Source organism: Phasianus colchicus, chromosome 6, assembly GCF_987193195.1.
Source record: "Phasianus colchicus chromosome 6, bPhaCol1.hap1.1, whole genome shotgun sequence".
Taxonomy (NCBI): domain Eukaryota; kingdom Metazoa; phylum Chordata; class Aves; order Galliformes; family Phasianidae; genus Phasianus; species Phasianus colchicus.
This window is the reverse complement of record NC_143441.1, coordinates 31,912,608-31,934,504: the sequence shown is the minus strand read 5'-3', so window position 1 is coordinate 31,934,504 and position 21,897 is coordinate 31,912,608. Positions and strand designations below refer to the sequence as shown.

General features: G+C 40.0%; 2 protein-coding genes across 2 annotated transcripts; both read left to right on the top strand.

The window, feature by feature from the left end:
* Positions 1 to 1,378: 1,378 nt before the first annotated feature.
* Positions 1,379 to 13,905, top strand: GTPBP10 (GTP binding protein 10). The gene is made up of 10 exons (XM_031614316.2): positions 1,379 to 1,535; positions 1,887 to 2,080; positions 2,172 to 2,263; positions 2,884 to 3,028; positions 5,279 to 5,352; positions 7,267 to 7,319; positions 10,409 to 10,516; positions 11,074 to 11,151; positions 12,075 to 12,198; positions 12,952 to 13,905. Exons 1-10 carry the CDS (start codon positions 1,503 to 1,505, stop codon positions 13,167 to 13,169), a joined length of 1,119 nt encoding a protein of 372 aa, XP_031470176.1. The 5' UTR covers positions 1,379 to 1,502; the 3' UTR covers positions 13,170 to 13,905.
* Positions 13,906 to 14,013: 108 nt separating this feature from the next.
* CLDN12 (claudin 12) lies at positions 14,014 to 21,619 on the top strand. The gene is made up of 3 exons (XM_031614317.2): positions 14,014 to 14,332; positions 16,429 to 16,495; positions 17,400 to 21,619. The coding sequence occupies exon 3, from the start codon at positions 17,422 to 17,424 to the stop codon at positions 18,157 to 18,159; it is 738 nt and encodes a 245-aa protein (XP_031470177.1). The 5' UTR covers positions 14,014 to 14,332; positions 16,429 to 16,495; positions 17,400 to 17,421; the 3' UTR covers positions 18,160 to 21,619.
* Positions 21,620 to 21,897: the final 278 nt, after the last annotated feature.

Genomic DNA, 21,897 nt, shown 5'->3' with positions numbered 1-21,897 from the left:
TACTAAAAATCCCACTGAACACAGCACTACAAGACAAAAAAAAAAAAAAAAAAAGCATTTCATATTGCAGCATCTTGTAAAATTTTATTCAATTGAAGTATATTTTTATTTCATTATTTTTATTTCATTAATCAAGATCATCAGCAGCCACCAGGCCCATCAGCCATGCTTCTTCTGCACACTTCTCTACATAATCCAGTTGCACAGTAAATAGAATTTTAAGTCAGAGGGGGTCAACTGAAAATATAAGGAGTTTTGATTTTTTTTTCTGTTGTTGTTCATCCTTTCCTGATTTCATTTAAAAATAAACTTTTTCCTTATTTATTTCTAAAATTTTTGCAAATTGAAGTTTCCTTTGCCCCATCTAAAAGACTATATGGAACTATTTATAGGTAGTTTTATTATTATATTGTTTTGTCTTGTTTTTGAATTTAGGTATTGGGTCTGTTATTGTGTCCAAAATAAATTACAATAACACACAGAAGAATCAAACTATGTAGCTCCTATTTTGCTTATACACTGTAAATCCTTTCCAAATCTTGCTCGGCCATGAAACAACTCAGGCAAATTCTTAAAATGGCACCTGATGGTGACATAGGTTGCTTTGCTTCGCAATAGGGATTAGCACATTAGCTTAAGAACCGATTTATTAGTTCAGCAAAAGGAATCCATGAGTGATGGTTCTAAAACTTTCCATTTCAACTTCAGTGGGTGAATGGTCATGTTTCCCTCAACAATTTTGCACTGCCGATGTAACAGAATACTTTTATCTTTCGCTTCAATGATTTTTCCTCACAAGAAGCACAGGAGTCATAAAAGAATACTTCAACCTTCTACACCCAGTAGGTGCAAGGACATCTTCCTTGGATTCCACCTATATCGCTTTAAATGTTGCTCACCATGGCCTAATAAGCAATGGAGATTTTCCAAATTGAAGAAAAGCAGCTGAACATCAGCCAAAGGTCTCTGTGACGAAGCTGATGGCGGAAAATGGGGAAGAAATAGGTGGGCACTCGACCATTCTAGATATTAGCGAGCATGGCCAGAGGGACATTAGCATATACTGGCGAGTCCTTGGAAAAGAATGAATACGTATGCAAAACTGCATACATACGTCTGAACTGTTTGAATATAGAACCTGCATCTGAGAGGGCGTGCTTGCTTGTCACATCACCGGGTGCTGCTGTGAGGAATAAAGGCACGCCGATTTCTAACACCACATTGGAGTTGGAGAGTTTTCTTTCCAGATTTCGGATGACAGCGGGACGCACCCTGGGCCGTGGGCTGGTAGGAACACACGCGGCGCAACGCACATTCGTAAACCGCTCTTTCCCTCACGTAACACGCGAGAGCTGCAGGGACGCAGCCCCGGGGCGGGAAGCGCCGCGCATGCGTAGCGCCGCCACACCTCACCGCGCCGCCGCAGCGATGGCGGCTGCTGGCGGTTGAACCGAGCGTTTGCTGCCCCGCGCCGGGCCTGGGGAGAGGCGGTGGCCCGCAGCATGGTGCGGTGTGGAGGAGCGGCGCTGCGGAGGGTCAGTGCGGGGCGGCTGCGCTGCCCTCCGCGTGGCCGCTGTGGCCGCTTTCAGCCCTGAGGCCTCGCCGTCTTGCACGCCTGGGGCTCCGGCCCTGCGAGGGCTCTGTGGCCGTGGGCCGGCCTGAGCGCTGCCCGTTGCTGGGGAGGGGTGGGTTAGGGGTTGGACCCGGTCATCTCAGAGAGCTTTTCCAGTCTTAGGGGTTCTGTGAGTCTGTTCTGTGTCTGCTTTCAGAACTTTATTGCCAGAGAAAAGAGCTACGTGAGGCATTTCATCCAGGCTTTATCTAGTGGCTCTAAAATGAAAGGTAAACAGAATGAATCGCTGATGTGAAGCTTTGTGCTTTCGTAGTATGGAAACTTCATCGATGACTTGCGGCTGTATGTGAGAGGAGGAACGGGTGGAATGGGTTATCCCCGGCTGGGTGGGGAAGGAGGGAGAGGTGGCGATGTCTGGTTCATTGCCCAGGAGAGATCCACCCTAAAGAGCATAAAGGCGAGGTACCCGCAGAAGCGATTTGTGGCTGGAACAGGAGCCAACAGCAGGTTCGTCTGGTTGGTGGTGGTGGTGGTTAGCGTCTGTCCTTCCTGGACAGCAAAACGTTTAAGTTACTGAGCCTGGCTTAATTTCTCCCAGTGTTAAAGCACTGAAAGGTGAAAAAGGAAAGGACTGTGAAGTGCATGTGCCACCAGGGATTTCAGTTCTTGATGATGATGGGAAGAAGATTGGTAAGAACTTGTGCTTTCATTTAATACATGCTAGTATATAATGTCATTTATCGATATTTATTGACATCTTGTAGACTTCTGATGCTACACAAATCCCAAAATATGTGTTGTTTGCTGGTTTTTTTTTTGTTTGTTTGTTTGCTTGTTTGTTTTTGTTGTTGTTGGCCAAACAGAAATTGACAAAAATTACACTTAGAAACTGCTGGACAGGTAGAGACCCCTTCCAGAAATTAGAGATAGTTAATTTGTATCACTGTATGCAGCAGAAGAACATTTGTTGCAGCAATTCCCTGTGGCTGGAAGCCATAACGATCTACTATTGGATTAATGATGTGTCCTTAACCTCAGTTAAGTGTCCCACTAACTTTACTGAATTATGACATAGCTTAGAAAAATAAAGATCCTTGCTGAGTGTCAGTATTTCAGGTTATCTAAAATGTTTATTATTACAAAAAAAAAAAAAAAAAAAGGTAGTACTTGCTGATTACCAGGAAGAGCACATTCAATAGAGATATCTCTTTGTAAAATAGCATGGAAGATTCTTTCTTCATTGAAATAGGAAATCACACCTGAACAGTTGCAGGAAATTATGCTTTTTTCACTAATTGATTTATTTTCAGGAGAACTTAATGGAGCAGGAGAGAGATTCCTGGCAGCTCGGGGAGGCCTTGGTGGCTCTTTGGCCACGAACTTCTTGCCTTGCAAAGGCCAGAGGCGAATTGTTCATCTTGATTTGAAACTTATAGCTGATGTGGGCTTAGTTGGGTAAGTACTGCAGTTCTGTGTTGTGGTTTGAGAACTGATATAAAAAATAAAGGATTAAATTTCTAAAGGGATCTGAAAGAAATTACAGAGGTGGAGTTTGAGTGTCATTATAACTTTGCCACTTCACTTACTTCAAGTTTGTAAAAATAAAGACTTAAAACCTATTAAAATTAATTCTAAAATTTGGAAAACATTGGTTATGCTTTGTTAATCGCGGTCATCAGTTTAACATGAATTTAGCAACAGCAATGATTTTCAAAATATTGTTAGCAAAGATTTGTAGTTTAAGTAGTAGGTACAAAACAAAGCCAAGAGCAGTATCCATATTGGATCTTCCACTGTATGGTGCTGGCACAAGTGGATCCTTTCAATAATAGTCTTAAAGAAAGTGTGGAAGGCTACATAGCCCGCTCTCCAAATAAACAGCATGGAATGTGGAAAGAAAGAAATTACAAGCTAGAACAGTGGGGTTGTATTTATTTTGCACTGGTGCTTTTCAGTGTTGCTGTGCTTATTAACAACACAGGTAAACATTTATTTGGACAGAGCTTTTAATAAACTACAGTTGTGTAAGTGTCGGTCTGCTTGGCGTTATTTTTCTTTTTCAGTCCCTATTCATAAAAAAAAAAAATAAATCAGTAAACATTGTAAATTAAAAGCAACTGGTTTTAGGCTGAAGTACTTTAATTTGTATATTCCCTCACTGAATGGAACCCTGAATACAGCTAGATTTTTTAAATTTATTTATTAGAAACAATTCAGTAGCCCTGATAATAACATAAATATTAGTTATTTCATTTTCAAGTGATCTCCAGTAATCATGTTATACAGAATATTTTGGTTTTAGAGTTGTGCAAAATACAGGAGTTCTATGGTGCTTCTTTAACCCTACGTTTTAGCCTGTTTTATCTGACGGTTTCTCTTCAAAAATCATTAAATAAATACTAATTAATTTGAGGAGATGATTATTTTCTTGTTCAGAGTATGAATCAACCTCTGATAATTTGTGATTGTACTTTGATCTTGTAGAGTTTGTTATTTGTACTTCAGTAGATTTGTAAGTGGTATGCTATTAAATCAGGTCTGAAAACATCTAGGCTTTAGGAAGGGGCCCTCAAGTTTGGGTACAGGTTGTGATGGATAGTGTAGGTTGCAATTTAAACTTCAAAGAGGATATTGTGCTTCAGTGGAAGGAAAATACGTGCGTGAGGAGATGACCAGAGTAACCTTCCAGGCTGTTTTTAAGGCACCTTTCAATATCAGAGAACATTTAAACTACCCTGAATAATTTTCTGCTCAGAGTCTGTGTCTCTGATCTTTTTGTAGAAAGCCTTTACAAGCCTATCATAACTGCCCCTCCACAAAGTCCCTTAATTTAATATTAGTCTTATTTTTCGTATTAGTTGTACTTGCAAACAGGCTATGATTGTGTGTGTGTTTAGGTGGAGAGTACAGAGTTTTTTGTATGGCACATACTGAGGCAACCATGCCTTTGTGACTTATAATTATTTGCAAGCAGACTCCATTTCCTTTGATTCCCTGTTGCAGTGAAGCACTGTGCTGAATAACTGAACTTGGGTGGAATATAAGCCTTGTGTGGTCTCCTGTGTGGAGCCGGTGGCTATAAGAAAAATCATAGACTGACTACAACTTAATGTTTGACAGGGATCAAAACTGTTGTGTCCTTTACAGCTCAGACAATTCTTTAAAATAAGCAGGGCCATCCATAGCAGGGTGCCCACATCCAGGTGATTAAGGTCCCTCAGCTTGTAGGCAGCCTGTGCCACTGCTCTGTCGCCTGCAGAGTGCAGAAGTGCTGCCTGGTGTTCAGTGTCCTGTGTTCCAGTTTGTGCCCACTGCCTCTTTTCCTGACACTGAAAAGAGCTGTGTTCTCTTAGAACCCTCCTTTCAGGTATTTACGCTGATGAGATGCTGGAGCTCTCTCTTTTCATGGCTAAGCAGTGGCAATTTCAGGATCACTCATACAACTTTGTTACCTTAAAAATCTATGCAGATACTTCACATACTTCACTTCCTGCAGCCCCGGAATGCATCAATGTATTTATTAAAAAAAAAAAGGATTCAAATTTAGTTAAAAAAAAAAAAAAGTAACTGTTTAAAAAAGGTGTTAAAAGGTCATAAATGAATTTATAGCATTGAGTTTAACTAAGTAATACAGTATGTTGGGTAATAAAATATACAGGAATCATGTGTGTTTATTCACTGTATAAATTCTGACTTTCCCTCTAGGTTTCCAAATGCAGGAAAATCATCCTTGCTAAGCAAGATTTCTAAGGCCAAACCTGAGATTGCAAATTATGCATGTAAGTTTACACTCTTATTTTTAATGCTGTAATACTCATGAGAACAAGGTTTATAATAAAGGTTTACAGGTTTATAATAAAGAATAGGAGATAACCGTGTTGCTTGCTAAATAAGTTGCGCAGATTGTGAATTATACCAAATACCTTTAGAAATAGCTTTCCATTTCAGTAACTAGTTCCTTCTACATCCTCAGTTGTTCACCTTTGTAGTGCTTGAAGCTATTAATACAAGGTCTGTTTATTTTAGTCTCATCCCTTTTTGTTTCCTTTGAGACTCTGTGGGACCAGTGCCCTCAGTCTGCTGAATATGCAGCATCGTGTTCTTTTGCGTAAGCATCTTTGGAAATAGCTACCACCAGTTCTTGCAACAGAGTAAGACTGAAACATCTACTGAAAGATACACTTTATTATTATCCTTTCTAAGGATTAGCCATCTGAACATTCTTTAATTAAAAAGTAATTTGGTGTGCTGTGCTACTGCTGCCTGTATTTTGCCTAGATTATTTATCCAGAGTTCTACCTGTGAAAAGATGTTGTCCTCACCCACTGTCTCTTCAGATGCTGTGTGTTAAATAGATGTGATTACTGGATGTCTCTGTAGATTTCAACACACATGGAGGGGTTCGTGCATGAGGAGAGGTCCAGTGATGGTTTTCTGTTTGACATTACTGAGGAAAGCTTGGAGGCTAGTCAAAATTACTTAATTAAGCAGATGACTTGCAAAACAAACTGAATGAAGAATAGCACTTTGAAATAACTATAGTAGATTCACATATGAAGACTGCAGATGTTTGTCCTCCTTCCCTTTCTTCCAGACTTTAGTTCTGGATTTACTGATAAAAAACTTCAGGCCTTTGCATCATCAGTTCTGCAAGTAATTAAAGGGAACAATAAAAAACCACCACGCTGATCCTTCTGGTCAGTCTGATCTCCATTTCTCTCTGTCTCCAAAAATTCTGTTTTAAAGTTACTCTTGAGTAAGCTACCATTATACCTAGCATTAATAATAGTGTGATTACAGAGCCTATGTTTTCCTGACAGTTAGTTTAAAAGCTGCCAATGGCCCTGGGACATGCTGCGTGTCCTAAAATAATCTTGAAGTTTCTGATAATTAAGACAATAGAAATATTATAGGTGAAAACATAAATGATAACCATGCAATATTGAAGATGTTAGCAGCCTTCTGAATGGAACCAAAAGCAGATGATTGGAGAGAAGTACATAATAAATGCTTTGGATACTTCCCCTGTGTGAGCTTACATTTGTGATGTAGGGACTTTCAATTTATGCATGTTTAATAATCCTCAGTGTAGTTGTTCAGTCTGCCCATAAGTGACTGTTTTGAGTAATCATGTGCATTTGGCAAGGGGTACTGAAGTTTGAACTGCGTTTTTGAAGACCACCTCCCCTTTTTTTTTATGTGTTCTGAGTTGGCTGCCATATATTTTATAATGATGGCACCTAATGTTTACAGTAGAGATGTACAAGGATTTGAGTTCTGGTAATTTCTACTGATTGCTCATGTAGCTCCTGATTCTCCAGTTTTTTTAAAGAAGAATCCTAACTCACTCGCGTTTTCTAATTTGACAGCTATTCCATGCTCTGAATAACCATTTTGAGTCCAACAATTTCTGACTCCTCTATTCCCTCTTTGGTATGAGAGGATCAATACTGCATACAGTGCCAAGATCTGATGAACCACTGAGTTATAGAGTTGTCCAATTTTATTTTTACTTTTTTCTCTGTATTCCTTTCTCATTCATTCTGCTTGCCTTTTCTGCTGCTGAACACTTGTATCATGTAAATCTAAAGTCAGAAAGTTGTTCAACTTTTAAATATTTTTGAATGTTAACCTTTTTTAGTAATTAAAACAGTTTTGTGTCTTTCCCCTCCTCTTTCTCCTTCTTGTCATAGTTACAACGATACAGCCTGAGCTAGGAAAAATCATGTATGAAGATTTTAAACAGGTTGGTATGAAGGTTTGTTCTGATTGTTTAAGTTGTGTCTAATGGTTATTTATGTTGCTTAACAGCATTTCAGAAAGAAATGGAAACTTAACTTGTGGAGTTTTCTGGGTGTGACAATTACATGGATTAAATGGAGGTTGTGGAGAAAATCTTAAAAAATAAAAAATAAAAATAAGGTGGTTCTATAGTCAAGTGCAGTGCATGCTGAATTGGTCTGAAGGCACTTTCATAAATGGCTTCTCATTTTCCTCTGCCTTTTTTCTGTGATTCTAATCCTGCATTATAATCTTAGCATTGTGTATTTGTGTTTGGGAGTGAGATTGCTGTGTCCTAGTTTACTCCTGTTAAGTTTAGGTGCTGATTAAATGTTTCAAAAAATTACTTGCTATTTTATTCACAAAAGGCACATTTTGACTATGTGGAGATCTCAGGGATGAATGAGTTATTCTCAGAATTAATTTTAAATAGGAGCTAATTTGTCCAGCAGCTGCAGATCCACACTAGTGAATGAAGTGGAATACAGTTACTATAACTACTTCTTCTGCCTTTCTGGATTAACTTCTTTTCTCTAAATAAAAAGCAGAATTAAAATGAAGTGAGAGTGACTGCATGAACAGCCAGAATAGTGTGATCCTTAAGGGGTAGCTGGGTCCAGTTCCCCTTGTGGTAGCTGCAGACTATCTCACTTCTTGTGATCCCAATTTTACCTAGCATCTTCAGGTAATTCTGTGGTGCTTTGAATGCTTTCTGAGGATTCAAACATTGGAGAGGAAAACCAATGCAATATAAGGTACGTTTTGGTACAGAGTTGGACCATGTAGGGCTAAGCAAACAGTTTTGTTCCTCAAGCTTGAATCTTTGATGTAGTTTTGTTTCTAAGTGTATGACGCAGGAGGTACTGAGATCATCACTTCAAAGATAAAAGACAAATGCATAACTCTCTTCACATGAGTTAACTGGAAAAGCTTACCCTTCTGATGTGAAAAGGCAAACTCCTCTTTTCCCCTTCAGAAGCAGTAATCTTAGGGGATTTGGTAGCTCATACTTGAAATTTTCATTTACTAACCTTCAGCATTATTGTATACTAAAGGAAGAAGATCTGATTTGCCAGGCTTTTAAAAACATGCAGGTTTTCACTTAATTTGTGTTCAAGTTGAGACAAAACCATCAGTCTATACAATATATAAAATGCAGCTTTCTGAGAAAGTTTTGTTACCTCCTTTGAAGTGGGCAGTTCTCTACAGAGATTCAAACACCTAAAGAAAACTTTGTTTATTCATTTTATCTGCTGGTTACAGGTAACATCCTAGAAAACTGTGTTGCAAGTAATAAGCTGGTTTGTATTGTAGCCTTTGAAAAACTACCTGCTATAAATCAGGAACTCTTGCTTTTACTGGAGTATGATGTTCCAGCAGGAGAACTACTCATACTGGCATTCTTTTCTGCAGCTGGTTTATCATTTCCAATGACCTTTACATCTTGGCTGATTCTGCGTTTGGTGACTTTTAAACATCAGTGCGGGGTGCTATATAAAAGCTATCCAGATAACATACCTCTTTTCTAAAATCAAGGAAACTAGTGATTGTGATTGCACTGAGCATCTGTGAGTGGGAGGAAGTAATTTGGCTTGCAGTATTGCAACTGCTGAAAACAAAACAGCGGGAGCAACTAAGAGCAATGTGCGAGGTGGCTGTCCTGTATCATTCAGGGGAGGCTAGTTCACTGTATCTTTTTATTTTCCTAGAGAACATTGAGGTTTTTAAAGAAATATGTAGCAGTGCCTGTTTTATTTTAGTACATTACAAAAAAAAGTAAAGGCCACCTCAGTTATGTTCTACTTGCAAAAGGACCTTGATACACAGCAACACAAAAGTAGGGAGTATGAGCTTGAGGTTCAGCTCATAGCATCAGGTCATGAAAGCTGTCAGAACCTTTCATGTATTGTACCAGAATATCTGAACTAAGTGCTGTTTTGAGAGAATCTGAGTTTTGTTGAGCTCTATAAAAATATTCTTTGGAAGACAACTCAAGTCATGAAACCAAACGTCAGGAAGCGGGTGGTTTTATTCCAATCCAGTAGTTATTCTCTCCCTGTTTCTACTTTCAAGTCTGTAGTTCACCCAACTGTATCTCATGTCCCTGTAGATGGGAGACTCTGAAGTAAGGCTTGAAGTGCTTGGGAAATGGATAATGGTTACAAAGTTAGTGGGACTGATAAGGGAGAATGTAACTCGTAGCAGAAAGTAGGCTGCATGCTGGAAATTGTACTGTGTGCTGGCTTTGAACCCTGTTTAACTGAATCCAGCTGCTGTCTAAATGGCTGTCAGATAGGTGTGAGCCATAACTTTTCCCCTCTTCTGTCTTGGCTTCCTGTGGGTTACTGGGTAGCTGTGGGGGTTTTTTAATATTCTGCTCTTTATTAGTCTGTCTTAGCTCTCCTTTACAGCTGTACGCAGCCCTCCCAAGCAGCAGAGACAGTGATTCCTGTTCATTTTGGCAGTTCTTGCTGGGCTCTGGTTGGCAGCTGGTATGCTAATAAAAATCTCATTTCAGCTGAAGAGCAGAAGATAAATACTTGCAGCTTCTCATGCTCAGGGGAGCAGTGTTAAGTGAGTTTGTATTTGACATCACAGTTTTCTGTAGCCATGAGGAGCAGACTTCATTTTCTTTTCTGGTGACAGTTTGAATTCTGTATGTACTTGATGATAGCCCAATTTTCCCAGTTTCTAGAATGTGTTTTACTCTCAGGTATAAATGTTGCAGCGACATTTTATGCCTCTGCTTTGTAGACAGCTATAAATAAAAGGAGGGGGAACATGAGGAGCAAGATGACTGTGGAATAGTAGCGTTGTGTTTAAGTCTGCTTCTGATGATGGGTTTTTAATGTATGGAAAAAAACAATGTGTAGAGAACTGATCCCCCACACAATTCCAAGGAGTACGTATTTGTAAAAGGAGCCTTTCACTGTAGATATTCTTCGTGTTTTTTATCTGGATTATTTTGTTTGTATAAAGTTGTAGTTGACATGAATAGTTTAAAATCACTTGTGCATATTGGAAATCTTTTGTTTGAAACTTTTGTTTTCCTAGATTTTAGTAGCTGATCTCCCAGGACTGATTGAAGGTGCACATAAGAACAAGGGGAGGGGACACAAATTTCTCAAACATGTGGAAAGAACCAAACACCTCCTCTTAGTTGTAAGTTGAGTAAAATATACAGCATATTGAAATCAAAGACAGGGTAGTAAATACAATGCATCTTAATTGCAGTATAGCTGGAATTTCAGAAATCATTTGTAACTTGGATACTTTATAATAAATATAGCTATTATTTTGTTATTAGAATAGAAAGTATACACAATTGTCTGATGCAAAATTAAATCCTTAAGCAGAACTTATTATTAAAACTTGGCAATTAATTCAGAGCTGTGAAGTGTTCCAATAATAATTGGAGCTGTTGGGTAATTTCTTATTTTTTTTAATCCCCTCCCCCCAGTCTTCCCATAAAGAAGGGTTTGAAAATCAGGGGTTTGAGAACCATTCCTCCCAGACCCAACTTCTGAGCACTAGTTTGTGCTTTCAGTGCCTATGGTTTTACTTTGGTGTGTAGTTTCCCTCTGTTATTTGCCCAAGAATGAGGACATGTTCACAGAGGTTGTACCACAGAGTAGCTATTGGAGAGAGCCTTGATATTGTAGTATAATTTCACAACATTAAGCTGATGTGTTTTGTTTTGTTTCTTGTACCTTTTTCAGGTTGATATTTCTGGGTTTCAGCTCTCTAGTAAGACTCAGTTCAGAACAGCCTTTGAAACTGTATTGCTTCTAACAAAGGTAACTTCTTATCATCCTAACTGTCAGTTTTATTTGTGCGTTGAGCCAAGAAAGTATTAGTTTTAATGAAGAAATTTCAAATTTCGTGTGTTTTCTAGGTTTACAATACAAGGATCAATTAAGAAGCTTAGCGTTCTCATAAGTGATAAAATCTTTGTTTTAACTGTGTGATGAAACTGCTTTACTTTGAGCTTAAAAGCTCCTTCATTGATCTGGGATATTTGTCATGGTCCAGTGAAGGTGAAACGATGCAGCTTTTTCAGTTCTCCAATGCATTAGCCTTCTGGAAGTAGGAATATGTGGGTATAGTTAAATCTCTGCCTTAACACCCTTACTGCATAGCCTAATAGAGATGAAACAACAGGCCTCAGCTTTGCAGACATTCGTTGTTTCTGTTTCTTATCATTGCTTCTGATTGAAATGATGCAGCTTATGTTGTGTAAGTTTAGCAGTTTTCTCAGTTGTTCTACATCTTTAGATGATGGGTCGTCAGAATTCCAACTTGTAGCTTTGTTTACTTTCAGCTGTGTCATGCTTGTCTTGTGTTTTTTTTTCTGGTATAAATCACTATCTGTGCTTAAAATCCTTAAAATCAGAAAACTTCCCCAAGAATTTTCTCATGTTTAATAGATATTATTTTTTTTTATGAACAGAAAAATAAAAGCCTTGCTTTTATTTATCATTCCTTTATAGGGAGTGTTTTAGAATCATCCAGCCTGTTTACCTGAGTTATCCATGTAGTACAGAAGATCACTGAAAGACTGAACATTTCCATATAGCAGGCTCTTTTAATACATCTGCTTTTGAGCCCCTGAGTAACCCTTGCCTTGTTTATACGACTAAGTAAATGAGAGAGTATATATAAAATTGAAGCAGCACTTTTTAAGCTACAAATACTTATTCAGGCTTATTTGTCTTTTAAGGAATTGGAGCTGTACAATGAAGAACTTCTGACAAAGCCTGCACTTCTTGCCATTAATAAAATGGATTTGCCTTGTGCAAAAGATAACCTGAATGAACTTATGAAACAATTACAGAATCCTGAAGGTAAATTAACTTTCAGCAGTTATCTTTAACGGATCTAATAAGATTGGAGTAACTGTGCATTGGCAAGTTGTTTGAAATTTAATAGAAATTGGTTATTAAACTTGTTATTTCACAGAATCACAGATTGAATGTATTTTAAAACAGATTTCTGCACATAGAGCTCTGTTTCTGTGTACTTTTATTGCTGGCTTTGCTGTTAAAACAGAGATCCTGAAAGACTTTGCCCAGCTATGATATGGGAGAGTTAATTTTAATTTCCAGTTTAGGTATCTTGAGTACCAAATAATGACCTTTCAGGATCCTCTTAGAGACGCTAATAGATATACAGTTTATCACATGGCTTTGACAAAGGCGCATGAAGATTCTGGGCAGTTCTGTGTAGGCTTTTGACCATTTTGCTGTTACCTTGTAGTGAATTCCTTTCTATTTCCTGAAGGATGGTTTTAAGTTTTCCTGATTCTTACACACATCTTGCATATTCTACAACTTGGGATTTCTTTGTATACATCTTAAAATAAGGATTTGGCCCTTGTGAGAGTTGGTATGTGATTATGCAAGGCTCTGTTAGTGCTTGTCTTGTGAGACAGCTTTTTTTTTTTTTTTAAGGTGAATTAAGCAAACAGTACTCTTACACTTCCAGTTCCAGTTATGTTTTTCTATTATAACTGATGAAAGTCGATTTTCTAAATGCAGTGGGCTTTGTAGTGATTCAGTGTATCAGCTTTTACTAACTCTTGAACTGTGATGTTTCAGACTTCTTACACTTAATAGAGGAAGAAGTGATTCCTGAGAACACAATTGATTTCAGAGATATAATTCCTATATCTACATATACTGGAGAAGGAATTGAGGAACTAAAAGCATGTGTAAGAAGATCACTAGATGAGGAAGCAGAGCAGGAGAACGAAGAATATCGGAAAAAGAAACTATTACTTTTACACACTTCAGGAGAACAAATGAATAAAGGCTAGCATTCTTGGGTAGATTTTAATATATTTTTGTATGTTCATGAACTCATTGCTATATGGAGCTTCCTTTTTATTTTTGATCCCTCTACCACCACTGCCCAGCCATGCTGAGCAGAGCAGGTTTTCAGGTTTATGCTGACTACTGACTGAACTAGACAGAGAACAAAGTGCAGCTCAAAGCATTGCCTAACAATTGATGAACCCTGAAATATTGTTTGCTGCACACCGGACGAACAGAAGAACTAAAACCTATGGAGGTAGCAAAGGAGCAACTTGAACCACTCGTACCTTTTGTCATGAATCTCAGAGGCACCCGGGGAAATCTCTGATGGAGGAATTTTCCAGGTTCTATTGCTTCAGAGGTGAACTGGTATTGCTGCTCTGACAGATGGTGGGTTTTTGTTATTTTTAAAGATCTAAAGGAGGACACAAATAAGTAGTCACAAGAAAGCAACATGTAGGAGCGTGGAAAAGCAAGGCTGATGCCTGCTGGTTTGTTTTCCACACCTGCTGGTGCTTGCTGTACTTTTCTTCATTATGTAAACCCTGATCCTATATTCCCAAACCTAATTTGGCAGTTCTCCCTTTTATGGAGGTGTGGTGGAGAAAATGAGGGCTGCTTTTCAGCAGAGCCCCGTGTTTTGGGGATTAGATTTTACAAGCAGCACGTTTAAAAGGTAAAATGTTAAAATAGAAGTCGTTTGTTGTACAGGATGTCTTTTCTTGATCGCAATTAAAATAAGATGGAGTTCATCACGTGCTTCTCAACTTAATCCTAGTTTTTTGTTAGCATACCAGTGAACTGCCTTTCTCAACCTTGTTAAAAGCAGTCGCTGTGAAGAGGGCTATCGTAATCCATAGCCCGTGCAATCGATGCTTAGCAGCGCGATTACCTTCCTCGTTTTACGGTAGTGCCGCGCAGGCGGACGGCGCAGGCGGGCCGGGCACCGCCTGGGGGAGGATCCCGCCCTGGGGGGAGGACGGCGCCGCGGGGCCGCTGGGAGCTGTAGTCGCGGGCAGGGCTCGGGGCCGGCACTGCGGCGGCGCCGGACCGCAATCCCGCAGTGCGACGGGCCTCCCGCGAGGGGAAGAGGAAAGAGACCGCTCCGGCGGGAGGAGCTCGGCTACGATGCCCGTCCTGCGCGGCCCCGCGCCCTGACGGCGAGGTGAGCGGCCGGGAGGTGGAGGCGGCTCGGAGGAGAGCGCGGCCGTGGGCGGGCCGGGCTGCGGGCGCTGCGCTGCGGGCGCGGGCCGGTCGGTGCAGCCCGGCGCCGTCCGCCGTCCTCGTCGGCTGGCGAGGGCGCGTCGGCTTTCTTAAAGCTCCCCGCGCCTTAGCTAAGGATGCTACGTCGGGTCTGTTGCGTCTGGGTTTAATTTTTAACGGGGTACTTATAGAACTTGGAACCGAGTGAGGGATTTTTAGAAAAAAAAGCGTTGACTGGCAGCAGTTACTTTGTATCGGCCGCTTCTAGTTATGGAGAAACGGGGCAGCTCTGGGCTCCTCCTCCTGGTCAGCTAGCCGCAGCTCTAGTACCTTAAACGTGGGTCTTCACAACAGAGCTGTGCTAAAATCCGTCCCTGAAGGAGCACTGGGATTGGTAGTTGTTATGAATCTGTTACGAGAGCTGTGAGGTGCGTTGGCTGTGAGAACCTGGGGTCTGACATCTAAGGCAGAAAAGGGCCTCACCTGCTCTGGCCAAAGCAGCTTTTTTCCCTTGGGCTGGTGCCCGAGGTTGGTGGTTGTTCAACACCGCCAGGAGGGAGAAGGGAGAACACGGGTGTCCTGAATTGTGACAGAGAAGGGGAGGAACTCTGTGTTTGCAGAAATTGAGGTCTTCCTGAGGTGGGTGTTGAAGAATGTTCCGTGCCTGTGCTATATATGTGCATTTCAACAGCTGGTGACCACAGGTATCCATCTGGTAATGGGAAGGGTTGGGCTGGGCACTTAATTTTCTACTTAATTATGGTTGTTCATGAGCACTGGCTGATGTTTTTGAGGGTGTGAACCTCCAGAGGGAGATCTGCATGTTTGTCTTAGCTTACATTGTAGCACAGTGCACAGAAAACTTGAAAGCTGCTCAGAAATACACCTGTTCAGTAATACTTTTTTATTTTATTTGAGTCCTGAGCTCGAGGAGAAAAAATTAACAAACTGTACTTCTGCTCTGGGGGAGCGGAACGTGGTGATGCTGACCTCTGCCACCCTGCCAAAGTAGTTTGCCCAATTGCAACATTCAGCCATTGCAGTTGTCATTGTTTAGTCTGTCTAAACTGGAGTCCAGTGCATGCCTGAATTGGCTGTGCCTGCCCTCGGTGACTCACATACAATAGCATTCATATTGGAGGATTCTGGACTTGGAAGTTTATTTCCTTATTTAATTAAAAAAATGGGGTAAAGTTGAGTAAATGCTGTAAAGCCTTTCTTGCCTATATGGTGTGATAGAAGTTTCTTTGATGCTTCACCCCAGGAGACTCCGTGTGTATGAATGTTATATTTCAGGTTTTGACGTAGGTGATTTAAAGTGAACTTCATGTCTCTGTGCACGCTAGCACAGCAAACCCACCTTCAGGTCCTTGAAGTTGCACAATAACATGCTTGTAGATCTGACACCCTACCTACTTAGCATGGAAGTGATTCTCCTACTAGGACGTGCAAAGCTGGTTTTGGAACTTAGTGTTGCTGTTCCCAGATGTGGGGTGAAAAGATAATCCAGGTAGGGATTCTTTCTCTGGACAGTGCTGGGCAGGTACTGGAAAGCCATCACCAGTGCTTCCTGCCTTTTTCCCTTTTCCTTCAAACCTTTGTGTGTAGAGGAAGGAATAGAGACCCACAAGTATATAAACAATTCAGGCTCTCTTTTGTTCTTTGACATGAAAAATGATTCAGCTTTTCCTCCCTGTTTTGAAAGTGAAGCTGGGAACCTAACCTAATTTCTGTGTAACTATATGGATTTTTATTTTTTGGTGAGCATTTCTGTATTTTAAAACATCCATAGAAAAGTAGTTGTTTTCCACCTTTCTTATCTGTTTCTCAAACAGAGACAGGTAGATAAGGAGGAGTCCTCAGGAGAAAAATCTTGGGAGAAGGAAAAAAAAAAACACAGTAGTTTGGGTTTTGTTTTTTAAATGGAAGAGGAAATTCTAGGAGTTGGCTCAATGCAAACACATTTGAAGTTCCATATTTCTGAATTGCAGAGTAAACACTGTTGTTGGCATTGCATAAAACAAATGCAATGCTGACTCTTCATGCTCTGTTTTCTAGATCCAGTAACAGCTTTTTCCTGGTTCTAAAAGCTGCTAAGGTTTCTCTTGATTTGAACACATCACTGGTGAGTACACTGAATCTATGCTCTATTTTTTTTTTTTTTACTATCTGAACCAAGGATTTGTTACTGCTCACTTGGTCGCTGTAACAAAGTTTCCCCTGCTGGGAGAATTGTGCATAACATACGTACAAGTTCACTTTTCCTTGATACCCTCTAACTAGAAAATAAACTGTTTTCTACATCTTTTTCCTTCCTACCCCCACAAGAAGCACTCGGAATTCTTCCATTCAAAAATAAGGAACTCAACCAAAATGCATGGCTGGCTGGCAGAAACAAGGCTTTGGAAAGCGGGGGTTGTGCAGAAGAATTTTTAATTGCTTTTGAAAAAGCATCATAGTAAATTACTCAGCAGCACCTTCTTCACTAGCTTGCAGCTCTGAATTTGGCCCATCTGTATTGTGGGTTACTGCCCATGTATGCATTCCTGCCTGACCTAATGATGCTGGTACTGAGAAATTCCCTTTTATTTATGTGGCAATGTGGTAGGACTGAGCATGCACTCTGGTATTGCATCTAGGGTACAGAGAGGGAGCTGCCAGTTGAGGAGAGGTGAACTTCTTAAATCGGCTAACTCAGTGACTGACCTCTGGTAGCCTCTGTAAAAGCCCACGCAGTGATGCACACTTAAGTGTTGCATAGAATCGCATGTTAAAGTGCTCTTTTTTTGTTTTGAAGACTTATTTAGCACTCTGTCAGCTGAGCAATCATAATGGGCTGTGAAATAATCTGTGCTCTCATTAAAGCAGGGACTCGGTAGTGTTATCACCACCCAAGTGTATGGAGCAAGAAAGGCACCAGTGTTACTGCCTACCAACTCGATTTAGCTAGCACAAATCAACTGTAATCAGTTTTATATCAACAAACTTGAACCTACGGATTTATTTTTTATTTTTCTGTTTAATTGCAGAAGACGTCTGTTGTGGGCAGGCATGGGCTGTAGGGATGTTCATGCAGCAACAGTGCTGGCCTTCCTCAGTGGGACAGCGTCAGTGGCCGGACTCCTTGCAGCAGTTCTGCTTCCAAACTGGAGGCAAATGAGGCTGTACACGTACAACAAGAACGAGAGGAATGTGACCATTTACACTGGACTCTGGATTAAGTGTGCTCGCTTTGATGGGAGCAGAGACTGTGTGATATATGACCCGCAGTGGTACACGGCGGTTGATCAGTTGGATTTGCGCGTTCTTCAGTTTGCCCTTCCACTGAGTATGTTTACTGCTGTCTCAGCTCTGTTTCTCTGCATGATTGGCATGTGTAACACAGCCTTTGTATCAAACGTGCCAAACGTCAAATTGGCAAAATGCCTTGTGAACAGTGCGGGCTGCCACCTCGTGGCTGGCCTCTTGTTCCTCCTCGCATGTGCAATTTGTCTCACTCCGTCAATCTGGGTCATTTTTTACAACAATTATCTGAACAGAAAATACGAGCCTGTCTTTAGCTTTGACATCTCTGTATTTATTGCCATTGCCAGTGCTGGTGGTCTGTTTTTCACTTCTGTTCTTTTATTTCTGTGGTATTGTGCATGTAAGAGCCTGCCTTCTCCCTTCTGGCAGCCCCTCTATTCACATGCCCCCAGCATGCACAGCTATGCCTCTCAGCCATATTCTGCACGCTCTCGCCTCTCTGCCATGGAAATTGACATTCCTGTTGTGACACACACATCTTAAAGGGACAAAGTCTTGGAAGTCGAATTTTTGAGCTCAGTCAAACCGTGCAAATTGCAGGCTTGATTCTCTCTACTGCCTTGCACTGGGTATAATCATTTGTAAGGTCATTTTCCCCAAGATGCAGTGCAATGGAGACTTGAGATCAGTATCTCTGCTGTTCTCATGTGTTCTTCCCTGAACAGCCTTTGTAGTTTTTGTTTGTTTGTTTGTTTCTTTGCTTTTTCCTCTTGAGCTGACTACAGACAAAAATTGCTGCTAATGCTGGGATAGGACACTACAGTATTGTTTGTGCAGACTGTCTTGCATATCTGTTCATCCTTCTGCTTATTGAGATCAAAGCAGGTTTGAACCTCTTTGCTACTTTGATGAACTATTTTTAAATTCTGATCCCATTAGAGGAGCTGTGTACATGGACCTTTGTAGCCATGTATTATCCAGGTGCAGAGAGTGGGAATAGATAGAGGATTTTCATTAAGTTTCTTGTTAGAGATGAGAAAATAACCTAGTGTAGTCAGAAGTGTGTTATTAGTGGGAGCAGGAAGGTGATTAAGAAATGGATTGCAGAGCTTTCATCTGGACACGTGTATTTTAAGATTGGATGACTAAAATGGGGATTTGTCAGACTAATTCAGTTCTGTAGCACTGCTCTTTGTTTTGCATTGCACACACAAAAAGCCTCCTGCTTATGAACTTCTGTGATAGAAAATAGTGTCAAATTACCTTTTATTTTCAAAGTAGCTTTTGAAGAGAATAAGTGATTTTGCTAATAATGTCCTTCTGTACTGTGAGAATGGTTTGTGAATTACTGGAGACTAGAAACTTCTGTGAATTTTCTTTCTAGTCTTTTTTAAAGAAGTTAGTAAGTTCTCTAGATCTATTTTGAGATTAAAACAGAGACGGCTTGTATTTAAAACAAAATCTGTTTAAAAGATTGAATATTTTATTTGGATGCCATCTTCAAGACCCAAAAGATGGATTTGCAAGTCAAACAAGCTTACAATCTTAAATGCTTTAAAGTATTATTCAGTTCTGGGGAGAAATGTCAGTCACTACAAATGGATTAGGAAAACCATGAAGAATTTTGAAGGCTGTGAAAGATTGTTTTAGAATGCTGTACACAAGCTGTAACATCTCTCTAAGAAGGGAATTGTGATCCTGTGGAGAGATTTTTAAATCTAGATTTATTTATTTTTTAAGGTGCATATACACAAACTCATTGTTATTTGTATTTTTCACCACTGCTGTTTACAGGAAGTTTTATAGTCTGCAGTTGCTGCAGGACTTTCATCCTGTAGCTTATTTAATTACTGATTAAGACTTTGCCTTTTCAGCCTTGTTTTTTCACACCTTTCCACTGAGCTATTTTAAAAGCTAGCTGTTTCCTACATTTCCACATCCCAATTGGAGAAAGTGTCCTGTTCCTATTTTCTGTAAGATGTGAGCTCACAAGTTATTAGAAGCTTCAAAGATGAGGAAAGTTTATAAATTCCCAACCTGGGATGTCTTTAACTCATTTTTACCTCCTCAAATGCAGGGTGGGCCAAATCTGGAGGATCAAAGCTTTTCAGTATGGACTTTGAAATTACTCAGAAATCTGACGATAGTACATTGGGCACTGTTACAGTTAAGGCAGTTATTTGACTTGCTGAGATTTTGGCAAATTGAGGTTTGGGTTTTAAGATGTCATGGTAGTATGGAATGTTATTTTGATTGGCAGCATTCTGGAGGTTAGCAGATATTTGAATTTCATTAATCTCAGAACAAATCTGTTTTGCTAAAATGAAGTAAGAAGTCTTTAATTCTATTTCTGTGAACTCTTGTAAGGTCTCAAAAATCAGTTCATTTCCTTTATAATAGAAAAATGAACAAATGCTCCCCTGGGCAAATCTTGTTGTGTTACATCTGTGCAATAACAGTGTATTGAGAGGAATCTCTTTGTGCAAACCAGCAGGCCTCGGAAGCTAGTGGACCAAGTGAGGAAGTTGATCTCTGTTGTAAGTTCCCAGCACAGTCAGTGGAGCTACAAAGCCCTTCCAGTAGGTGACAGCGTGCTTGGTGAAACAGCAGCCTAAGGAATCACTGTAGAGGATAAAGAATCCTTAAAAAAAAACAGGCCTCTGAAGTTGCACAAACATTATATCCTTTAAGTTTTCAAAATATGATGTTAGATGAAGGATCATTTTTTTTTAATCAGATCATGACTTGTGGGATTAGATACATGTATAATGCTATGCAAGGTCACTTTTTTTTTTTTTATTATTTATTTTAAAATGGAACTTTGCTTTACAGTTACTCTTGCTGTCTAACCACAGACATTGTTGCTGCTGCAGGGACTGCTGCTTTGTGATTTCACATCGCTTTGCTTCCTCCTCCAGTGTCTTTTCTTCTTTGTGCCTTGCTTAAGTTATGAGTTGGCCAGTAAATGTCTGTTTATTGTCAGTGTCTGGAATGCTTTTTAAGCCTAAATTTATAAAGCATTGTGACCGTTTTGGAGGGGTGATGAGTACATCTGTGAGTGACTTTAAAAGGACCCAAATCTTCCATATCTTCAGAGCCTGGCAGGCCAATGCTTTCTTCGGACAGTAAGTGCAGCCAGTGTTTTTTCTGTATAGTTTAGATAGCAGACATCTGTAACAACTCTTTTGCATTTCAACTTTGATTTATATGCATAAAACTTTCAATTAGTATTTGCTGCTGCCTGAGCTGATAACTTGTTGCTTTGTAAATTATGTTTTTTCAAAAGTCTGATCTATGAAAAGCAGGAATCCAAAAGTTAATGGATTCCAGTGTAAGCTGTAGTTAAAGTAATATTCCTCAAAAAGGCTGTTGCTTCCTGTTGTATCAGGAAAGCACAGCTGAGTCTCTTTCAACAGTGCTATCAATGTGAGTTGCCGCTGGATCATAAGTGAAGTTAGCTGGAAGTGCTATGCTCTTTTTCATCTTGTTTACAGAAGGGGTGGCCAACCTGCAGTGCTTGAGCTGAGTGCCACTCCAGTGGGTCTCTTGCCAAGGTGACTGCTGTACGCAGCAGTAGGCCTGGGGAGGGACAGCATTCCCAGGGCTTGGAGCAGACACATGTCCTGCAATTACTTATAACAGGGAAGAGCTGCTGTGGAGTCATTGGCACTCCAGCCTCTGGCCAGCTGCTCCTTCCTGGACAGGCACTCTGGGTCTTGAACAGGATTTTAATTTGTAGCTCATGCAGTCAAAGGTTGGGTGCTCTGGCTTATGGGAATCTGTTGGGTTTTTTTTCTTTTTTTTCCAAGTAATTCCTGTCCAGTTTTTAAAGTTGTGTTACATACAATGTGGATTCTTTCTATGTGAAACAGAAGATATGTATTTTTAATAAAACATTCTCATACAGATGCCAATTATTTCATTTAATTTTGTGGAAAACAGTAACTATTAGAATATGAAAGATTTTATCTGCTTTGACATTGATCACCAGACTTGTCAGGCAGTTTCAGATAACAGGCTTACAATACATAATAGATACTGCATTTTTAACTCCCAAATTTTGTAGTCCTGCTGCTTTAAAAAAAAAAAAAAAAAAAAAGACACTTTCTGAAAGTCTGAGTGTTACTTACTATTTTGCTTTACTTTTATTCTGAAAAGTTCTAGAATTCTTTTTTTCTTAAAGTGGAAAAAGGTTTTTTCTCTTAATCTAGATGATTTTGTGGCCATACTGCAGGCTCCAGGCCAGAATCTGGTCAGTGCCACAGCAGAGCCAAAGTAGCA